General features: G+C 39.7%; 1 protein-coding gene across 1 annotated transcript in view; it reads left to right on the top strand.

Moving 5' to 3' along the window:
• POLR3B (RNA polymerase III subunit B) overlaps nt 1-18410 on the top strand; it is an 82316-nt gene that overhangs the window by 52504 nt on the left and 11402 nt on the right. The window contains exons 22-26 of the mRNA XM_065640943.1: nt 986-1103; nt 3138-3280; nt 14254-14357; nt 15233-15399; nt 18284-18397. Of these exons, the coding sequence (XP_065497015.1) occupies nt 986-1103; nt 3138-3280; nt 14254-14357; nt 15233-15399; nt 18284-18397 (646 nt within the window). The remainder of the gene's footprint in view (nt 1-985; nt 1104-3137; nt 3281-14253; nt 14358-15232; nt 15400-18283; nt 18398-18410) is intronic.

Genomic DNA, 18410 nt, shown 5'->3' with positions numbered 1-18410 from the left:
TAAAACCTTGTGTTTTTAACACTTTAGAAATATGCTTGGGGAGAGATAAGGAAATAAATACAACTACACTTAGTTATGAGGATAGGTGTATAACTTGCCCATGGAAATAAATTTGAGAAAAAATCCTCTTATACTGTCATCCTTTAAGTAGGAAACAGCTTAATAGATCTGCAGAGATCTAATAAGAAAGGTGCTGTGAAAGGCACTAAACTTAACTCCATTATAGCAACATAATTGGGTCACTTTTGCTCTTTAACACATCACAACGGAGCTTTCAAAGTTAATTTAAAAAAAAATAGGCAAGAATGTCATGAAGTATTAGATTAGATAGGACTGGGGTGGACTCCTGGCTGAGGCTGGTCTCATCGTGTAGGTAAAAACCTCTTTGAAATAGTTCATGTTGACAGAAAAGAGACATAGGCTGAAGTTCCATGTAATTTTGTGAAGGAGGTGGAAGTCGAGTACCTGATGTGCATTAGCATCATTGGGCTGCTGATCTGGTTGTCTATGTGAAGGGCAGGATAAGGGAATGGAGAGGAAAAATAGCTGATGCTTGAGACCAGAAGCAATAGGAAAAAGTAATTGCAAGGAGAGCTGAAAGTAGTCTTGCTCACCTCATTGTGGAAATGATGCGATGCCCCAAACCTAGTTGTGAATTTCTAAAATTTGTCAGTCACACTATGGCTTGTTAATATTCTCCATACTTAGGGCAGATGACTTCAGATGCTTTTGTGTATTCTTTAGACCCAGGGTTTATAGCCCACCCAGCATGCAAGCTGTTCTGTTTTGGTTTACCCAAAAAAAAAGTTAGTTTAATAATTCCCTTACTATGCAATATTTAATAAAATAACATGGCATACTTCCTGGACATATTCCTCCCAGTTTGTCTTCCATCTTACCTTTTTTTTAAAGCCTAAAATGTATTTTTAACATAGGTAGCCAGATAGGGTTTTCATGGTGCTGCTTTTTTTCTTGTTCTCTGTAGGTGAAAAAGTAGAAAATAAGCAAGTCCTTGTGAACAAATCTATGCCAACTGTGACCCAGACGCCTCTGGAAGGAAGTAATGTGCCTCAGCAGCCACAGTATAAAGATGTGCCAGTAACGTATGTTGCGTCATAACTTTATAAGTGGGGAAGGTACATGGAGGAAAGGCATCTGGTAGAAAAGTCAAAGGAGTAAACTTCCCTCTGCAAATTAGACCTAGTTCTCTAGGTCTTGGTTTTTCACAGGATTTTTCAGAGCCTAGGTTATTTTCAGAAGTGCCTAGCCACTTAATCACTGATAAATTAGATTCTGACACCTGAAAGGCTGGAGTTGTAAAGAGAGGTAGGACCACTCCTGAAGGTGTGTGTATAGAGAGGAATCACTGAGCAGGTTCCCAGGAGAGACCGAGGAGAGCTAAGACAGCAGTAGAGGGGAGAGGAGTCAGCCGTGGATGAAGTGATGGAGAAACAGGAGAAAAGCAGGATGAATGGGAGGGCAGAGAACATGTGTACTTAGTGAGGAGGCACATCTCCATACTGGCTCCCATGGAAAATGGCCCATGCTGACTGGTGCTCAGGCCTCCCTTTCACAGAATCGTTTGGGTTGGAAGGGACCCCTGGAGACCACCTAGTCCAACCCAGGTTCACCCGGAGCAGATCGCACAGGAATGTGCCCAGGGGAGTTTTGAATGTCTCCAGAGGAGACTCCACAACCTCTCTGGGCAGCCTGTTCCAGTGCTCTGGCACCCTCAAAGTAAAGCAGCTTCTCCTCATATTCAGAAGGAACCTCCTGTGCTTCAGTCTGTGCCCGTTGCCCCTCATCCTATTGTTGGGCACCACTGAAAGGAGTCTGGTCCCATCCTCTTGACACCCACTCTTGAGATATTTATAAGTATATAAATACCAGGAGGCCAGGAGGTAGAAGCCCTCCTGTCTCAGAGGCTGACAGTCTGCTCATTCCAGCCACTCCAATGAGACGTCCTTTACCAAGGCACCAGTGAATGGGAAAGGACAGTCAATAATATTTTTTCGATCCTGTCCTAAAACAATGGGAGAGGGCTTCCAAGGTGTGAGATGAAAATTTTCCATTAAATGTGGAGAAGGGAAGGATAGGGTGAGGGTTTTCACTGTTTTGTCAGTAATAGCCTTGACAGTCTGACAAATTAGCAGAGAGCAAGGCAAGCAATTGATGCCCAGATCCAAAGGGCAGAATTAGCTTTGCTGCACTTGTGTGTGTTTCGAAACCAGTAGAAAGCTCTAGGTTAACTCCTACAAGATATTAATAAAGAAGTGAGGCAACTTTGCAGTTATCAAAAGGAAAGATGTAATCCTGCCACTTAAAGACATGGTGTCTTTAAGTTCCGAGTTTAGGTGTCATATTTTGACCATCTCAGCTACCTAAACAGTGAGACAAAATAATCTCCTAAATAAGGTATTAAAATCTACTGTACCCAGATTCTAAAATATGTAGAAAAAAACTGATACTAGAATAGTTTCCTTTTCCTTCCTGCTCTGTCATACCTTCCTTTTTAAATTCTTTTTCCTTTTTTCTTTTTTATTCCTCTCTTTCCAAAATCTCTGCATTTCATACTCAGGAGTTCATCTCTTTCTGTACCTTATACTGTGTTTTGCCCTTGGTTCATTTCCACACCTGCACCTAGTGCATAGCTTCAGTCAGGATATTATACCTTAATTTTGCTCTTAAATTATCATGTTATATTCTTTAAACTCCCTTCTTCAACTATAACTCTATTTGGCTTTTGTTCGTTTAACCCAAGATCTAGAGATTTGCAATATACTAGGGAGCTTTTTCCTGTCAAGAAGAACCCACATGACTGAAAAAAAATATACCTTGTTCTTTACAAGTTCAGCTTAATTGTCCCTTTGTTCCTGTTGTATCTCTTAAGCTTTTCTTTTCCAGAAACATACTATGCTCTGGAACTTTATATGTATATATTTTTATATATTTATATATATTTTAATATATTTATATATAAATATATATATATGTATAATTTCTGTTCCATTTGCCTCCCATGTATAGGTTCCATGAAGACTACAGTTTAGCCAGAAGCTTACCAATACACAGATACTTGTTTGTAACTTGTGTTTGGTTTATAGATGTAAAACTCACATTTTGTCTTCTTGTACTAGCTACAAAGGTGCAACTGATTCTTATATTGAAAAAGTGATGATTTCATCAAATGCAGAGGATGCTTTCTTGATCAAAATGTTGTTGAGGCAAACTAGACGTCCAGAAATTGGAGATAAATTTAGCAGTCGTCATGGACAGAAAGGTAAGCTACACATTTAGTAAAAATAATGCATGTTGGATATGCCTACTAGACATACATAATATCATCATGCATGTTTCCATTGATTGGTTCATATATTTTATGAAGACAGTGGTAGAAGACCATATCCCTTTATTTTGTTAAGCTCACCTGATTTAGCAGTGATGTTTCTGAGGGAAGGAATTGGCAAGCACGACTTTCTGACTTCTGAATCTGGAAAACACAGTAGCTGTCCACTTAAAACAAGAACAGGGGTTTGAGTTTGGTTTTTATTTTTTTCCAAGTGTGAATTTGGTGTTAGGTGATATATTTGTCAATGGATTATCAAGAGAGAGATTGGAGGAAACAGTGAAAGGGCCTATTCTGAATGGACAGAAAAGACCAGAGGTGGAATGGGATATCCGAAAGTCATCTGTGCAGACATACGGCTCTAAAGACAAGATAGAGCAGATACAGCCATGACGGTATCTGAGACTGCTCAGAGCCGTGGTATAAAAGGGGAAACAAATCAGGAATGCAACTAGGAGTGCATCAGCCAAGACTGGGAAGAAGGAGAAAATGTTTTTAGAAATACATTTGGGATATGATCTGGGGCACCTCTGGATCATCGAATTGAGAGTTTAAAATGGATACCTACTAGGAAGCTGCTCAGTGGCATGTAGCTTTCTAGTGTTAATTGTAAGATGAAAATCAGGATTCTGTTTTCATATCTGTTGAAAAAATCAGAGGACTCCCTTTGACCTTAACGGCAAAAAAAAGTGACTCAGGACATCTTCTTTGAATCTCAGAGGGCAGGGAGATGTGTTAAGAAAGAAGTGACTGAAAACAATCTGACTGTAACTGACTTTAAAGCGTATTGTGATCGCATTGGTCTCAATGTGGGACAAGTTTTGATATGTTTTCATCTATCTGTACACTTAGAAAATCCAGAGTTTTAGTACTTCCAGCATGACCTTCTGCTTTACTGTGCATGCTATACTAAGCCTGTTACCTGAATATTGCAATCTTGTTATATTTTTAAGTCTTATTTTGGTTTAAGAACATTGCTCAATCTCATGTCAGTTGTGGCAGGAAAGGAACAAGGTTGATATCACCAAATCCTTTCCATTGCAGCACATACACTCCGTTCCTGTTACTGGACAAATGTGATACTGTCTTAATAACTACTGGGACAAAAAAATCCTTACTTCCTTGTTTTGATTTCTGAGGAACTGGAACCAGAGCATTCAGTGTAAAGCACACCAGCCTCTTACATCTGGTAACACAAGGATCTGTTGGAGGAGAGAGAGGGAACTGAGGAAATAATGGAGGACACTGATGGATTTGAAACATTAAAAGTAGTTGTAGTCAATGAACTTTGCAGTAATACCTCCAATTACAGTACTAGCTAAGGGATGTTGTCTTGGAAACAAACTGGCCTTTTGTGAGTAGTGTTCTCTTTCTCAGAAGATACATGGAAGAGAAAGTGCTTTTTGTTAGGAAGAGCTCCCTGCAAGTACCCCGTTCAGCACTCTGTGTCCTTGATTTACCACTGCTCCTGCTCTTGTCTCAGCCTCATGGTGGGTTTGACTTGGCTGTGCTGATTCACATCATGTATTTTTGGAGCAGAACCAGGGAACTCTGTGGGCAAATATGCCATGAAGTCAGTTAGCAAAGAGCTGGTACTTGTACAACATCCGTATGAAAATCAGAGCCAGCGAAATGAAATGAAACTGCAAAAAATGCTCAAGGGCTTTCTCAAACCAAGCTTAAACAGAATAATCTGCAGTATATTCAGTCCCTGTGTGATTGGAGGGGTTATGTAGAGTGGTTGCTTACAGATGGACCCCAGGCACAGGTAAGAAATAATTTTTATCGTGCTCCATGTCACTGTTCACTTCTTTACTGTTCACTTCTTTACTCACATGCATGAGAAGTCAAACTCGAGGTACTTCCTAGGGCTATGGAAGTGCAAAAGCCTCAGTGGCAATGAGCTGGCTGCATATAACTGAAGTCAAAGACTTATATCCCTGTCATGAGATGTAGGGCCAACCACAGTAATCCTCATGTCTGTAGTCTTCAGGTTTGGTGGTCAGGACATCTATGTAGAGCAAACCTAAATGGGTACAAAAGGCAGTAGTTGATCATCATATCAGCTCTTACTAGATATTGCCTCACCTTCTTTGTGTGTATTTTATACCGAGACCAGTCAATGCAGGCTTTCTCAGTACCTCCAGCTTTCTCCAAGATCACCTTTGCTTCCCATGATATCTTTCCATAGACCCATAAAATTGGTTCTTGAAACTCTGTATTCTGAAATAAATCCTGGCATCGTTTATGCTGTCGTTAAGAAATAGAAACTCTTCTGATAAGCATTGAAACATTTTTCCCGATTGTGTTTTCAAGATGGCTTTTGATCTAAATATATTGTTATTCTCACTGATTCCCCAAGTGACTGGGAAACCAGTACCTATTGGAGGCTTCAAAAAATAAAGAAGCAGTACATTCTTGACTTTCCTTTAAATATGCAGTGTAGTTCTTGCACTACAGCCATAAAGGATAGTTTCATTGAGTGAGTGGGAAGAGAATTAGCTCCAGAGGCAAACAGAGTGAGCAGGTCCAATCATTCAACTGCCCCATTCCTTCCTTCTCTCCAGCAAGATTCTTCTTCAGGAAGTCTCTTTCAAATATTTTTTTTAACCTCATACACAATGAAGATGTGCAGTACTTTTAAGCCTATGACTGCTTCTAGAGCAAAGTCCATTTCTTCATATATTTTGAGCTTGGTCTGATTAGTCCTTTCTCTTTATAGGTGGCACATAGCATTTTAGCTGCAAGTTATTATATAACAATGCAGCCAGTATTGTCCATGAGAAATTTTCTTACTGGAGTAAAAAAAAATAGCCAACACATTATGTTAAAGAACCTACTCGGTTAATCATGAGAAATATTTATGGACATCTTGCATTAAAATTTAGGATGATAGGGTTTTTCTCCTAGCTAAGGCTATTTATGTGCATCTATTGAAATATTGATTGAACAAGATTTCTATGGAACTGATTTTCATACCTCTCCAAAAATGAAGAAAAAGGGTGCTCCACAAATCTAGAAACATCTGAGGAGAAGAGGTGGAAGAATGACAAAAGGAAACAGAAGTGTGTCAGGCAGGCTGCAATGTGGCTTTAGGGAGCAGAGCATCTTCTGTACCACTAAATGTGCATAAGGTATCTCACAATCTAGAGTAAGCTCGTTTTAGAGGGCTCAACGGCAGACATCTCACTAATACTTCTGCTTGTTATCAAACCCTGATGTTCATGGTCAAATGCAGAACCAACTAATACGCACCATGTTGGAATCTGGTGATATTTTCTTTAATATCCCAAAAGGCATTGAAAGTTAGTAATATTTTTTTCCAAAGTAAAATACCCATGGAAATTCCATGGTAATGAAAAACAGCATCCTAAATCCTGTAGGGAACTTTGAGGGTGCCCATAGTTATGCCTGGCATTGCGTCAGGTTGGAATGACTGATCCCCCACGTATCTCTGCTTTGGACCTGGAATAATAATAATAAGCCGAAACCATCTATTATTCAGAATAGCACGTCTCTTTTGCCTTGGTTTTGGAGATATGAACGGGAATATTGCAACAGTTGTGTTACAGATTTTGCAGACTTGTGCTTGTTAGCTGTCTAGTACATCAATCTCTGCAAATCCCTTGTGATCGGGGCAGCGATTGTATTCTAAATTATTACATTCTACTAGGATACATATGCTTCCTGGTAGTAGACCTCTCAGTTCACTGGCGTGTAGTACATTATTGGAAAAGATGTGACAATAAATGGGTGAAAGGGGAAATGTGCTTAGTGGAGAAGATAGACATGTTAGGTACCAAGAAAAAAAAATGCTGGCTAAAGCAGTGGAATTTACTGTTTTGCAGCTTCAGTATACAACGGAGAACCAGATACCAACATTAATGTTAGATTACAGGCAATGACAGAACTGGAGAAAAAGGATGAAAGGGAAAATCTCTTTTGCTAGCTGTTTAAAAATACAGCTAATATCATCCTTCTCGGTCATCAAATTGAGGAAGGATCAGTCATAACAGAGGAATACAGACAATTGTGAAACAGAAATTGTGATACTAACAGTTTAACATTTTCCATTGAGAGAATTTTTAATTAGCCTCGAATTTGTTCTCTCATCTTTGTCTGAATGCAGGCAATTACCACTTCAAGTTTAATTTGTGAATGTTAGCTTTGAGCCTATCATAGGGCCATTTAAACCTGAGATGAGCTTAAATCAACAAGTACCTTGACTCAGTGAAGAGAGAAAGCATATTTCTCTCCATTCTGTATTGTCAGTCTTTCCCATGAAGCATTTTTATTTTCTAGACAGAATGCATGAAGATTTGATTTCATAGAATTGTAGTAGTAGTTTTTAAATAATTAAATATGTGCAAAATAAGGGATTGCACAAACCACATTTCCCAAGGTTTTTTCATGGGCTTTTTCCTGTGTTCCAAATTGATTTGTATTCCAAAGTTATAGTTTGTCACTGGGGCAGAAAGAAGCAAAGTAACAGAATTGGAAAGCATCTGGGATAAATGTCATAAACCAGCTTTAGCTTTCTGTTACAGAAGAGCCTTTTGTTAAATATGTAGGTGCGTTTTATAGGCTTCTGTAATAATATAGATCTGTGCCACTGCCTCTGTATTTGCTGCCTTCTTTGTGTCCTCTCGCACGTCAGCATGGTCTTGGCAAGGGTCACCACTTCTGGCCTGTCCACCACACGCTCTTTTCATTAAGTACGCTTCTTCCAAACTGCCTGTAAAAGTTACCCTTTCCTTCAAGCCCTGTCAACAAAGATGTGTATGAGGAGGAGAAAAAACCCAAATGAAGCCATCACGTTGTGTTGGGGAATGCAGCAGCAAATATTTTGCTCTATCTCAGTATTCATCTTCGAACTGGACATTGTAGTAAGATATTTAGAAGTGGGACTGTCACTGTAGTCTATAAGACCTTAAGCTTCTAATGTCTCACAAAAAACCATATACCTACCAGGGAGTACTTATCCTGAGCTGTGGGACTTTGTTTTAACTATATTGCATCGTATTTTTACCAGAAGGATAAAGAAACTTTTTTGCTTAATTATTTTGTTTTTTAATCTTGCATTCCTCAAGCAAAATCACTTCTCAAAGCACAGGAGGCTAAGGGATTGTTAAGCTAAAGAAGCTTCATCTGAGTTCCATACAAACTAAATTATTATATTTCCAGATTTCCTCTTGCTTTGCTACAAGTCACAATGAGGGAAAAGTTGGGCTCCTTTGATGTGAAAAAAAGCAATATATCACTTCTCTGAAAGAACATTTCTCAGTCTCTCATGTGAAAAAGGATTAACACCTCCAACAAAGGTCCTGCAGATCACAGAACTAAGCAGCAATACTGAACAGTATTCCTGAGGAGTGGAAAAACTGTATTTAAGCAAGAGATTGTTTGAACTGGCAAACAGAAGCTTTTTAATAGCTGAAGATCTAAGATAAAGGATTAAACCTTTCTGAAGTATCTGCACTTAAACAAATCTAAAGACAAGGAAGCGAGTTTAAATTCATGAAAGATGGTCTTTGTTTTCTTAAATGAACAATGTTCTTTGGTGTCAAAACAAAATCCATTCACAGCATTGTCAACTACATAAACTTCATAACAATACTGCTTATCTGGTAAAGTCTGACCTTGCTTACTTTTAAAAATTTTTACTAGTTTCAGCATCTTCCTTCTGCTTGCCTAACTCCATGGTTGAAAACAATTTATCTTTCTCCTTTTAATAGGCACTTGTACCATACGTGTCATCAGAAAATGTAAAGTAAGATGTTAGTTTTAAATATCTACTTGTGTCGTTTTCCCTCATGTTACAAGTCAGATTTGGTACTTTATCTCTAACAAAACATCAGCTGCTTTATAGGAATTAAATGGTTGAAGTGGCATTAAAAAGAATTTGCTGTTACAGACTGCAGGAATGTGGGATGATTAGTAGTTATAGTAGTAGCATCAGGAAAGGTAGGCATTTCTTACCTTATTTTTATCTTCAGAAATTGAATGTGAGAAAGTGAGATGTCAGAATGCCATTAAAACTTCTCATACTGTTTTTTCTATTTATTTTTAACAAAACTGCTGCTTACTTGCTGTCTTAAGAAGAAAATTACAGCATTTTTTATCTCAAGCAGCAAACAGGTAACCTTCTGACCTTTTCAGTAAATCCTCAACTGAACCTCTGAAATTAGGGTGATTTAGCATTTTATGGCACAGAATAAAAATCTCTAATTCTGTTTCCAAATAGTGTATCCTGAACACACATTTTATTAAGCTCTTGACTCATTCAGCCATGTGTATTTTGTAAAGTTCCTATGGTTATTGTTTTACAATAGCTGCTTCCAGAAGCATTGTAAGGGTTTCAATTAATCAGCTCTTTGTGTGCTTCAGACTATGCAAATTTATCGCATCAGACCATTCAGCAGCTCATGGGAAAGCAGTGTACAAACTGTATTGTCTTCTAGCACCTCCTCTCATTTAGAGTGATGTTTTTAATAAGAAAACTAATCAAGTTTACTTATGCATTATTTATCTGTTAATTTTAATTCTGTTCTTTACCTCTTATGTCAAATGGGATGTAGCAAGTGATATGATAGATCAGTGAATGATTCAATATTGAACAAAGCTCATGTGATGCAGCACTTTTTTCTTCTGAACTTGTTTTATGCTTAGTTAGCCAACACGGTATGTAATCAGAGAGTTTTGAAGCAGATGTTCATTTTTGTTTAGCCTTACTAATTTTTGCAAATCTGTCGCTTGTCCATGATAAATGGTGCTGCGTTATAGCTACGATTCCTCTTCGTTATGTGACGTGGTCTTATTTCTCAGGAGTATTTTCCAAATTCTGGCAAATGTGGTGAATCTAAAATAGATGCCTTTCAAGTTGGTTTTAGCTCTTCTACCACCATATCATTAGAATAAGTAAACAAGCACATTTAGTAATGCGCTTCTTTTATCTTGCTGATAGAAACTGGTATTACTGCTGCTTCTATTCACTTACTCTCCTTTGCTCTCTAATGTCCCTCCTGCTGGTAGTAATTAGTTTTCTATATTAGGTTGTTTTGACTTATTTGATGATTTTTTTTTTTTTTTTTTCCATTTGGCGTGTGTGTGTATAGAAGACATCTTATCGCAGCCGGTGAAAAACTTTCCCATACTGTTGTGTTCTGTCCCTGCCCCCTCCCAGCCGCCCCCCTTCCCCCTCCCTGCCGAGCTAGTGGTTTACAAGTCTGTGTATGTTCCTGTTTGTCAGCAAACTGGAAAAGCAACCACATACAAAATACAGCAATTCTGGAAACCTGAATTTCTCCCGATGAGCGCAATAAGCTCTTAAAGAACAAAACCACTTTTGGGGTGCGGGGATCTCTTTGCTCGGTCAAAGGTGCGTGGGCGCCGAGGCGCTGTCAGGGTTGGTGCGGATGGCGGGTGTGAGGACAGGGCTGTCATGTGTTGGCTGCCATACAATAGCACTGAAAAACACTGCCCATGGCTGGTTTATACTTGCATGTTAAACCACTATAGGTGTCTGATTTAAGTTTACTCGAATTTAAACTGTTATCCTTGCAGCAAACTACCACTCTTATTTATCCACCTTTTTTTTTTTTTTTTTTTTTGAGAGGGGGTTATCTTAAAAGAATTTGTTAGCATTTTCACTGATTTTTCCCTCTAAGGTGCCATAATGAAATTGAAATACGAAGTTTTTTTCTAGAATTTCTAGTTTGTTTTTCAGTTCAAAAGGAATGAGATATAGCAAGCTGCTGGATGGTTCCTTGCTCAAACATACTCGTTAGTGCACATTAAAAACAACCCAACCACCACACATTAATTTGGGGGCATTTTTTTGTTGTATTTTTTTGGTTTATTTTTTTGGGGGGGTGTGTGTGTTTTGTTGTGTTGGGTTTTTTTCCCTGTCTGCAGCCTTTTCTGGTTGTTAATGTTTGATTCTGGTCCTAGATGAGAGCTACAGAGTGTGTAGGTGAGAGAAGATTCAGGCCCATTGCAGTATAGCATTTAGTCTGAAACTGTATTGCTGAATTCCAGATGCAGCATATAAGAATTGTGAGGGGAAGTGGATGAAACCAAAGTGTTTCATGTGTATGGTGTGAATTCTAGGGCATGATTTTCATGTGGTATCTAGATCAGTGACAACTAAGAACTATCAAAAACTTGTAGTAAGAGCCGGAGCAAAGTTCCCAGCTAGTTTGAGCATGTCCTATTTATGAATATTTTATGGGGAGTAGCTGTGCAGCTCAGTTGTGAAATGCAGTTCTTACTTGGACAGGGCAACATTTGGAACTTGAGGCCATCTAAAATCCAGCCTCTTCTTTTCTCCTTTACTGTTTTATTAGCCAGTTGCAAGTGTTAATTCCACTTCTACGGATTAATTCTCTTGGTCAGTTTTCGCAGCTGCTCGGCAATGCAGAACCTCTAGACTTGCCTTTTACTGCCCTGCTGCAAACTCTGGCTCAGCCTTTGGGGATGAGAGGGAGCAGCAAATTTAAAGTGCAGACCTGCAAGCGTTAGTCTCTTAAAGAGTTTCTGACGGCAAGTGACTGCAAAATAAAATCATGTTTACATTTTGAAATTAATTGTGGTTACTTGCTTTTAGAAGTAGTGTTGTAAATAGGAAAGGCTTCTTTCAGCTTTTTAAACAGGTTTTTTTTTATGGGAAAGAATGAACTTTTTTAAAACATAGAGGAGGAAGCAGCTTCTCTCTTGTGTTCTCAAAATACACATGGGCATGCTATAGATCTGCTATAAACTCAGCAACTTCTTAAAATACGGAAGCTTAGAATTGAGGTTTTATAGCTTTCTCTTTTTTCTTTTTTTTTCTGTAAAATAGAAACTTTATAAATGGCCTAGTGAGCTTCACATAGCTGGATTCTGTCTAAATATTTTGTTTTTAACTTCTAAGCTCATTATGCCGTCTTTGTGTTAACTTGTATTAAAATCTGTCAGCTATGACTGGTCTCATAACCACAGTCAGCGGACCAGAATAAGTTAATTATTTACTTGTGTCACTAGTGCTCTTCATCTAATGAAATGCACAGCTGTGTTAGATCTGCAGTTGGGTGTGTAGGTCCCATTGTTATACAAGTCAGCGGAGGGTAGAAGCTGCTATGATGGAGAGCCCTCAGTTCTTTCTGCTGTTCTGCCTTTCTGTGTCGATTTCATGGATCTTTTATCATTCACTTTCACACAAAACAAACAACACAGTGGCTGTCTGCTATGGGAACCGGCTTGGCATATAAAAGGTTTGCAGAGCCTAAAGTAATTTTAAGTTAGCTAAGATTTAATTTTTGGCTTACAGGTGCCATGAAGTCCAGATACAACCTAATGCTTTCTTAAAAGTAAATGCAAATAAGGCAAAATATACGTGCTGTAATACCTATATAATTAAGTATTTCTGTATACAATTTTAGTTTGAAAAAAGCTGTGCGCACAAGAGAGTGGAATTTTTTATTTTATTTTATTTTCAGCAAATGATTGCTGCTTGGTGGGGAGGGGTAGAAGGATGTTATTGACTTATCATAATAGAACAATGAAAATTAGTTTCACTAGGTTTAAAAACTAAATACAACAACCCCCCTCCTCTTTGCCCTAGACGTTCCAGTCCTTTTTTTTTTTTTTTCCTGCTCCCTTCCCCCATACTTAACCATTCTTATTCTATTAACTACTGTCCCATACACCTATCCCCGTCTTGCTTGGACAGTAGAAGAGGAGCTCCCTCCTGAGCAGACGCCAATATCCCCCTGTGAACTGGCTGGTGGGGGGATGCCTTTTTAGGGATGTAACCAGCACCCTCAGTCTTCCAGGAGCCCCCTCCGCTTCAGGACGGTTCCCAAAACGTGCTCTGGCACTTGCAGCAGGCTGATCCCAAACAGCTTGCAGGCTTGTTTTCAGCTCTAAGGACTTCTGGAAGAAATTGTCCAACTGAAACAGTAGCTTTGGTTCAAAGGAGTGTGGGCTTAAGCAGCTGCATTTTAGCACCTGAATTGGAATGTTAGATCTCCTGGTCATTTATAGCTGCAGTATTTTGATTTGCAGAATTCACTGTAGAAACAGTTGTGAGGGTTGGAAGGAAAATTTTGGGATGTATGACAGACTATTTTAAAAGAGTTTTCATGTTTCCGTTTAATCTTTCCTAAGTAGTATGAGAATTTAGGGGGGTTTTGTTTGTTTTACATCCAATATGGATGGAGACTGCAAAAAGCTTCCAAAACTTTTCAAGCTAGAGTTTATGTTCATGAACTGACAAAATATAAGCAGTCTGAGGAGTGGATTGTGCCTTATAATCATTGAAAGCAGACTTTGCTCAGCAAGTAGATCCTACCTGAAAAAATTTTTGGTGTTGGTTTTTTTTTGTTTATTTGTTTGTTTGTTTTTTAAATTTTCCCCTGCTTACCTCCTCTCAGTCCCTGTTGAAGTCCTGGCTTGATTTGTTTTTCTTCACAGTATTTAGCAAAGATACATACGACAAACAAGTTTCTAGTCAATAATAATTCTGTATGTCCAAAGAGGTACCATAAGAAGCCTGATTTCTTCATTTTTTTTTTTTGCAGGAAATTATAGCATCAGCTTTTAACAACTAGGTCTCTCTTGATGTTCCAGCCTGAGTGGTCAGAAGTTTCTCATTCCTTCGGAAAACTGCATCTAAAGCTTTCTTCCCTAATTTGCTACCTCACAAATCACTGGGAGCATTATGTAAGGGTATGCTAATTTAGCCAGTCCTGTCACAAGGGCTCTCTTCCAGCCTGCAGGTTGTGAGCGCTGGTCATGGTAATGAATCTGGGTAAAAAGTGATCCATGAGAAAGAGAGGAGGAGGAAAACACTGAAGAAAATCTGGTGATGAGCGTCAGCCCTGCTGGTGGTTTACTGTTTGTGAATTGAAATGTTTTCTCTTCTGCAGGGGTGTGCGGACTGATTGTTCCTCAGGAGGACATGCCATTTTGCGATACAGGAATCTGTCCAGATATCATAATGAACCCTCATGGCTTCCCATCGCGTATGACGGTTAGTGGTTGTGTTACGATTAAAGAGACAGTGTCCCCTGACAGGGAAAGTGAAGTGGAGTAGCCAGCAGAAACAAGAAAAAGTTTTGAACAGGGTTTCACTGAAAATATTCTCCAGTCATCACACCACACACTTGCTTTCCTACAAGTATTCAACCCTCTGTTTTGCATGGTTTGAAATGTCTTACTGTAAAAGGAGTAGGGATGCAGGCTGTTTGTGCATCATTCTCATTTTGTTCTGTATCGAGCTGATAAAAAAGCAACTGAATACCTCACTTGCACACATTCTGTGTGAAAATTTCTTGCTCTCCCTCTTCCTTCCTTATTGTCTGTGCCCACTAAGCCAGCTGGAGCAGACTGCAAGGCAAAGACTGGAGAGGAGTTTCAATAATAGTTCTAGACCTGCATAACTTCTTAGATTGCACACACCTCCCTGGAACTTGCACCTGTACTGCAGGGTCACACTAAACACGTCACAGCCTGGGCTTTATGTGGGACCTCCACTGATTACTTTGTACAGCCTTTGTTGGCCGCTTCTCTTCTGTTCTCCCTGCTGCACTGTAGCATGTCAGTCTCTGAGGCTGTTTCCTAGAGCAGAAGGCCAAACTGGATCCTGTTCTTTCTCCAGACAACTGGAAAAAAATGGAGCTGTCCGAGTCTGGACTTTAAAGGTGTCCCCAGACCCAGCGATGTGTCCGGTTCTCAGCCCTTTGCACAGCGGATGCAAACAGGGAGAAGCCTGGGCTTCTTCCTCTCCTGCCATTGCATGCAGTGACCCAGGCCACCACCTCAGACACTTTGTCTGGCTAACGTACGCTATGACCAACCCAGCAACGTTTCCATACGAGTCTGTTAACTCTGCTTTTCTTTGCACAGGTAGGAAAGTTAATCGAGCTCCTGGCTGGGAAGGCTGGGGTCCTCGATGGCAGATTTCACTATGGAACAGCTTTTGGAGGCAGTAAAGTTAAGGATGTGTGTGAAGATCTTATTCGCCATGGTTATAACTACCTAGGGAAGGACTATGTAACATCTGGTATCACCGGGTAAGAATCTGCTGTATAGATTTAGATGTTTCAGAGAGTGGGGAAATCCTGAAAAAATCTGAAAAATCTTCTCATGTCTCAGAGCTCAGAAACTTTCTCTTATTTGCAAACCACTCTGAGATGGAGGGAAGGGGCTTAAGAATGGTGCACTTTTTTTTTTTTTTTCTCAGAAGTATTTTGTGGTTCCACATTTTAAGAATTACTTGTATTTGGGTGGCTGTAATGTGAATGGCCCATGTAGTACATATGGAAATATGCTGCTGCATGACAAAAAAAGGTAAAATCAAGGTTTTCTTTCTGAGTGATTGTAAGAAATTTCAAGTGTCTGTTGGCAGCAAACCTTATTTATACTTGGAATCAGAGAAGCATTTTCACGTTGACTTTAATAGTACTGTAAAATATGGATTTGGAGGCAGGTGTCTGTTCCTTGGGAATATTTTGTGTGTGCTCTTTTTCCTTTTTTTTCTTCTTTTGATTACACGATGATTCAGTCTGGCATAAAGCTCTAATCTGCAAACTTCCTGCTGTGTTGATCAGACTGGCTTCTGAGACACAGAGTTCAAAGAACATAAGATAGTTTAGGAACAGGAAAAGGCCATATGGCTCCACATGCCTGCCTTTCCAAAATGTATCTTAATCCTACCTTCCTGCTATTTTTATTATCCTCCCAGTCCCCTCCTTCTCAAGGAACAAGTTTAGGTCTCTTTTGTAAGTTTTTTTTTAAAAATACTTTTTATTTTAATTGCTTTTCCTACCAACTTATTCCATATGTAGTTTCTCTTTTTGTTTCAGAGAGATGATTTTGTTTTCTTTACCTACTCCATATTCCATAAACTGTATATCAAGTATCCTGGTATTTGAAACACTTTCTGTTGATACATCATGGTAACTTTTAACAAACCCGACTGATCTTGTTTCCTAGGGAGAATGAAATCATTTAGCTCTAAAATTCCCCTGTCCCCAAACTTCAACTTTTTAGTACCCTATTTAGAGACTTTGCTTTAGGATACTGGTATTCTTCCAAGCAAATGTCACTTGTTTAATCTATTTTTTTTATGAAATTTGAAGGTAGATTTGATAACAATGTGGAAGTTTGCAAATTCCAAATGTCTAGTTAAGTTTTATTATTTTCTTCAATAGGCAGCTTTTGGAATACAACTACCTTTGTGTCAGTAATGACTCTGAATGGGAGGCTCAATACCTTCGTCTCCAGCTTGTTTTTACATTGCACATATGTATTTTTTTAAAATAAATCAGTGTCAGTGCTGAGTTGGTTTGTCTGTGTTAAATCTGGTCGTTCTTAGTGCTGAAGGTGGTAGCTGGGAAATGACTGAGTGCTTTCAACTGCTGCTTTCTGATCATTAGATGCTCATACTGTTCTTAGAGTTGGGTGTGTTTGAAACACAGAAATCTTTAGCCATTAGCCCAGCTCGTAGAATGGAGTAACACCCTCCGTACTACTTACAGATGTTCCCAAGCTGATGCAGATGCCTACACATGATTCTCAAGAGCCCATTTACCCAGCTGATCTGAGCCCTGGGTGCCAGCTGGTGCAGGGACGTTTGTGCTGTGAATGCAGCTGCCGAGCGGGGCTGCGGGGGCAGCTGAGCTCAGAAGGGCTCTTGCCCACCGGGGCCTTGGGTTGGACTCCCATGTGGTACACAGGGAGAATTAATGGATGGGAAGGCTGTCAGGATCATGGTGTGCCAGTGCTAAGCCCAGCAGTGTGCCCAGATGGCCACAAAGGCCAATAGCATCCTGGCTTGTATCAAGAATAGTGTGGCCAGAAGGACTAGGGAAGTGATTGGCCCCTATACTCGGCACTGGTGAAGCTCCACCTTGAATCCTGTGTTCACTTTTAGGCCCTTCAGTACAAGAAAGACATTGAGGTGCTAGAGAGAGTTCAGAGAAGGGCAACAAAGCTGGTGAGGGGTCTGGAGCACAAGTCTGATGAGGAGCGGCTGAGGGAGCTGGGGCTGTTCAGCCTGGAGAAAAGGAGGCTGAGGGGAGACCTGATCGCTGTCTGCAACTGCCTGAAAGGAGGTTGTAGCATGGAGGGGGTTGGTCTCTTCTTCCAAGTAGCAAGTGACAGGACAAGAGGAAATGGCCTCAAGTTGTGCCAGGGAAGGTTTAGATTGGATATTAGGAAAAAATTCTTCATGGAAAGGGTTATGAAGCATTGGAACAGACTGCCTCGGGAAGTGGTGGAGTCACCGTCCCTGGAGGTACTTAAAAGATGTGTAGATGAGGGCCTTAGGGACATGGTTTAGTGCTAGACTTAGGTTATGGTTGGACTTGATGATCTTCCAACCAAAATGATTTTATGATTCTATCCATGCGAACACAGATTACTTCAAGTGCTCCTCTAAAAATGATGCTTTGAGCATTTATGCTGCATGTATTTGTTTACATATATGCTTACCTTTTTTTTTGTGTGTGTGTGAATGAGTTAGAGTGAAGGAATGTAAATAGAAATACCTTAAGTCACTCTTCAGCATCTGACGCATTTACAGTCTTTGTCGGTTGCTGATGGCACTACTGAAAACACTCCTGCACAGACAGATGGACTTAACATGGTACAGCTGAAACAGGTACCTGCAGCTATAGCAGCATGTCTGCACAGCGTATGGCCAGAGTTCAGGAACCTGTTCCTCCCTAGAATGGATATAAGAGTACGTGGTGCTAGAAGTTCACTGCTCTTTTGTTCAAGAGGGTTCTCTGTGGGGTTTACAGGCTGATTGTCCTGACAGAACAAACACTTTTTTCTAGGACTCACAATTGTTTCAAATTCGTCCTGTGCACGACACTCTTCTCTCTCTTAAGGTAAATATGTTCTAACTCTGAATGTTGGTTTTGTGTTGTGGTTTTTCTTTTATTCCTTTAGTGAGCCTTTGGAAGCATATATCTACTTTGGCCCTGTGTATTACCAGAAGCTGAAGCACATGGTGTTGGATAAAATGCACGCGAGAGCTCGAGGACCCAGAGCAGTGCTCACCAGGTATTGTTACAGG

The sequence above is a fragment of the Caloenas nicobarica genome, chromosome 1, assembly GCF_036013445.1.
Source record: "Caloenas nicobarica isolate bCalNic1 chromosome 1, bCalNic1.hap1, whole genome shotgun sequence".
NCBI lineage: Eukaryota > Metazoa > Chordata > Aves > Columbiformes > Columbidae > Caloenas > Caloenas nicobarica.
This window is presented reverse-complemented; position numbering and strand designations above follow the sequence as displayed.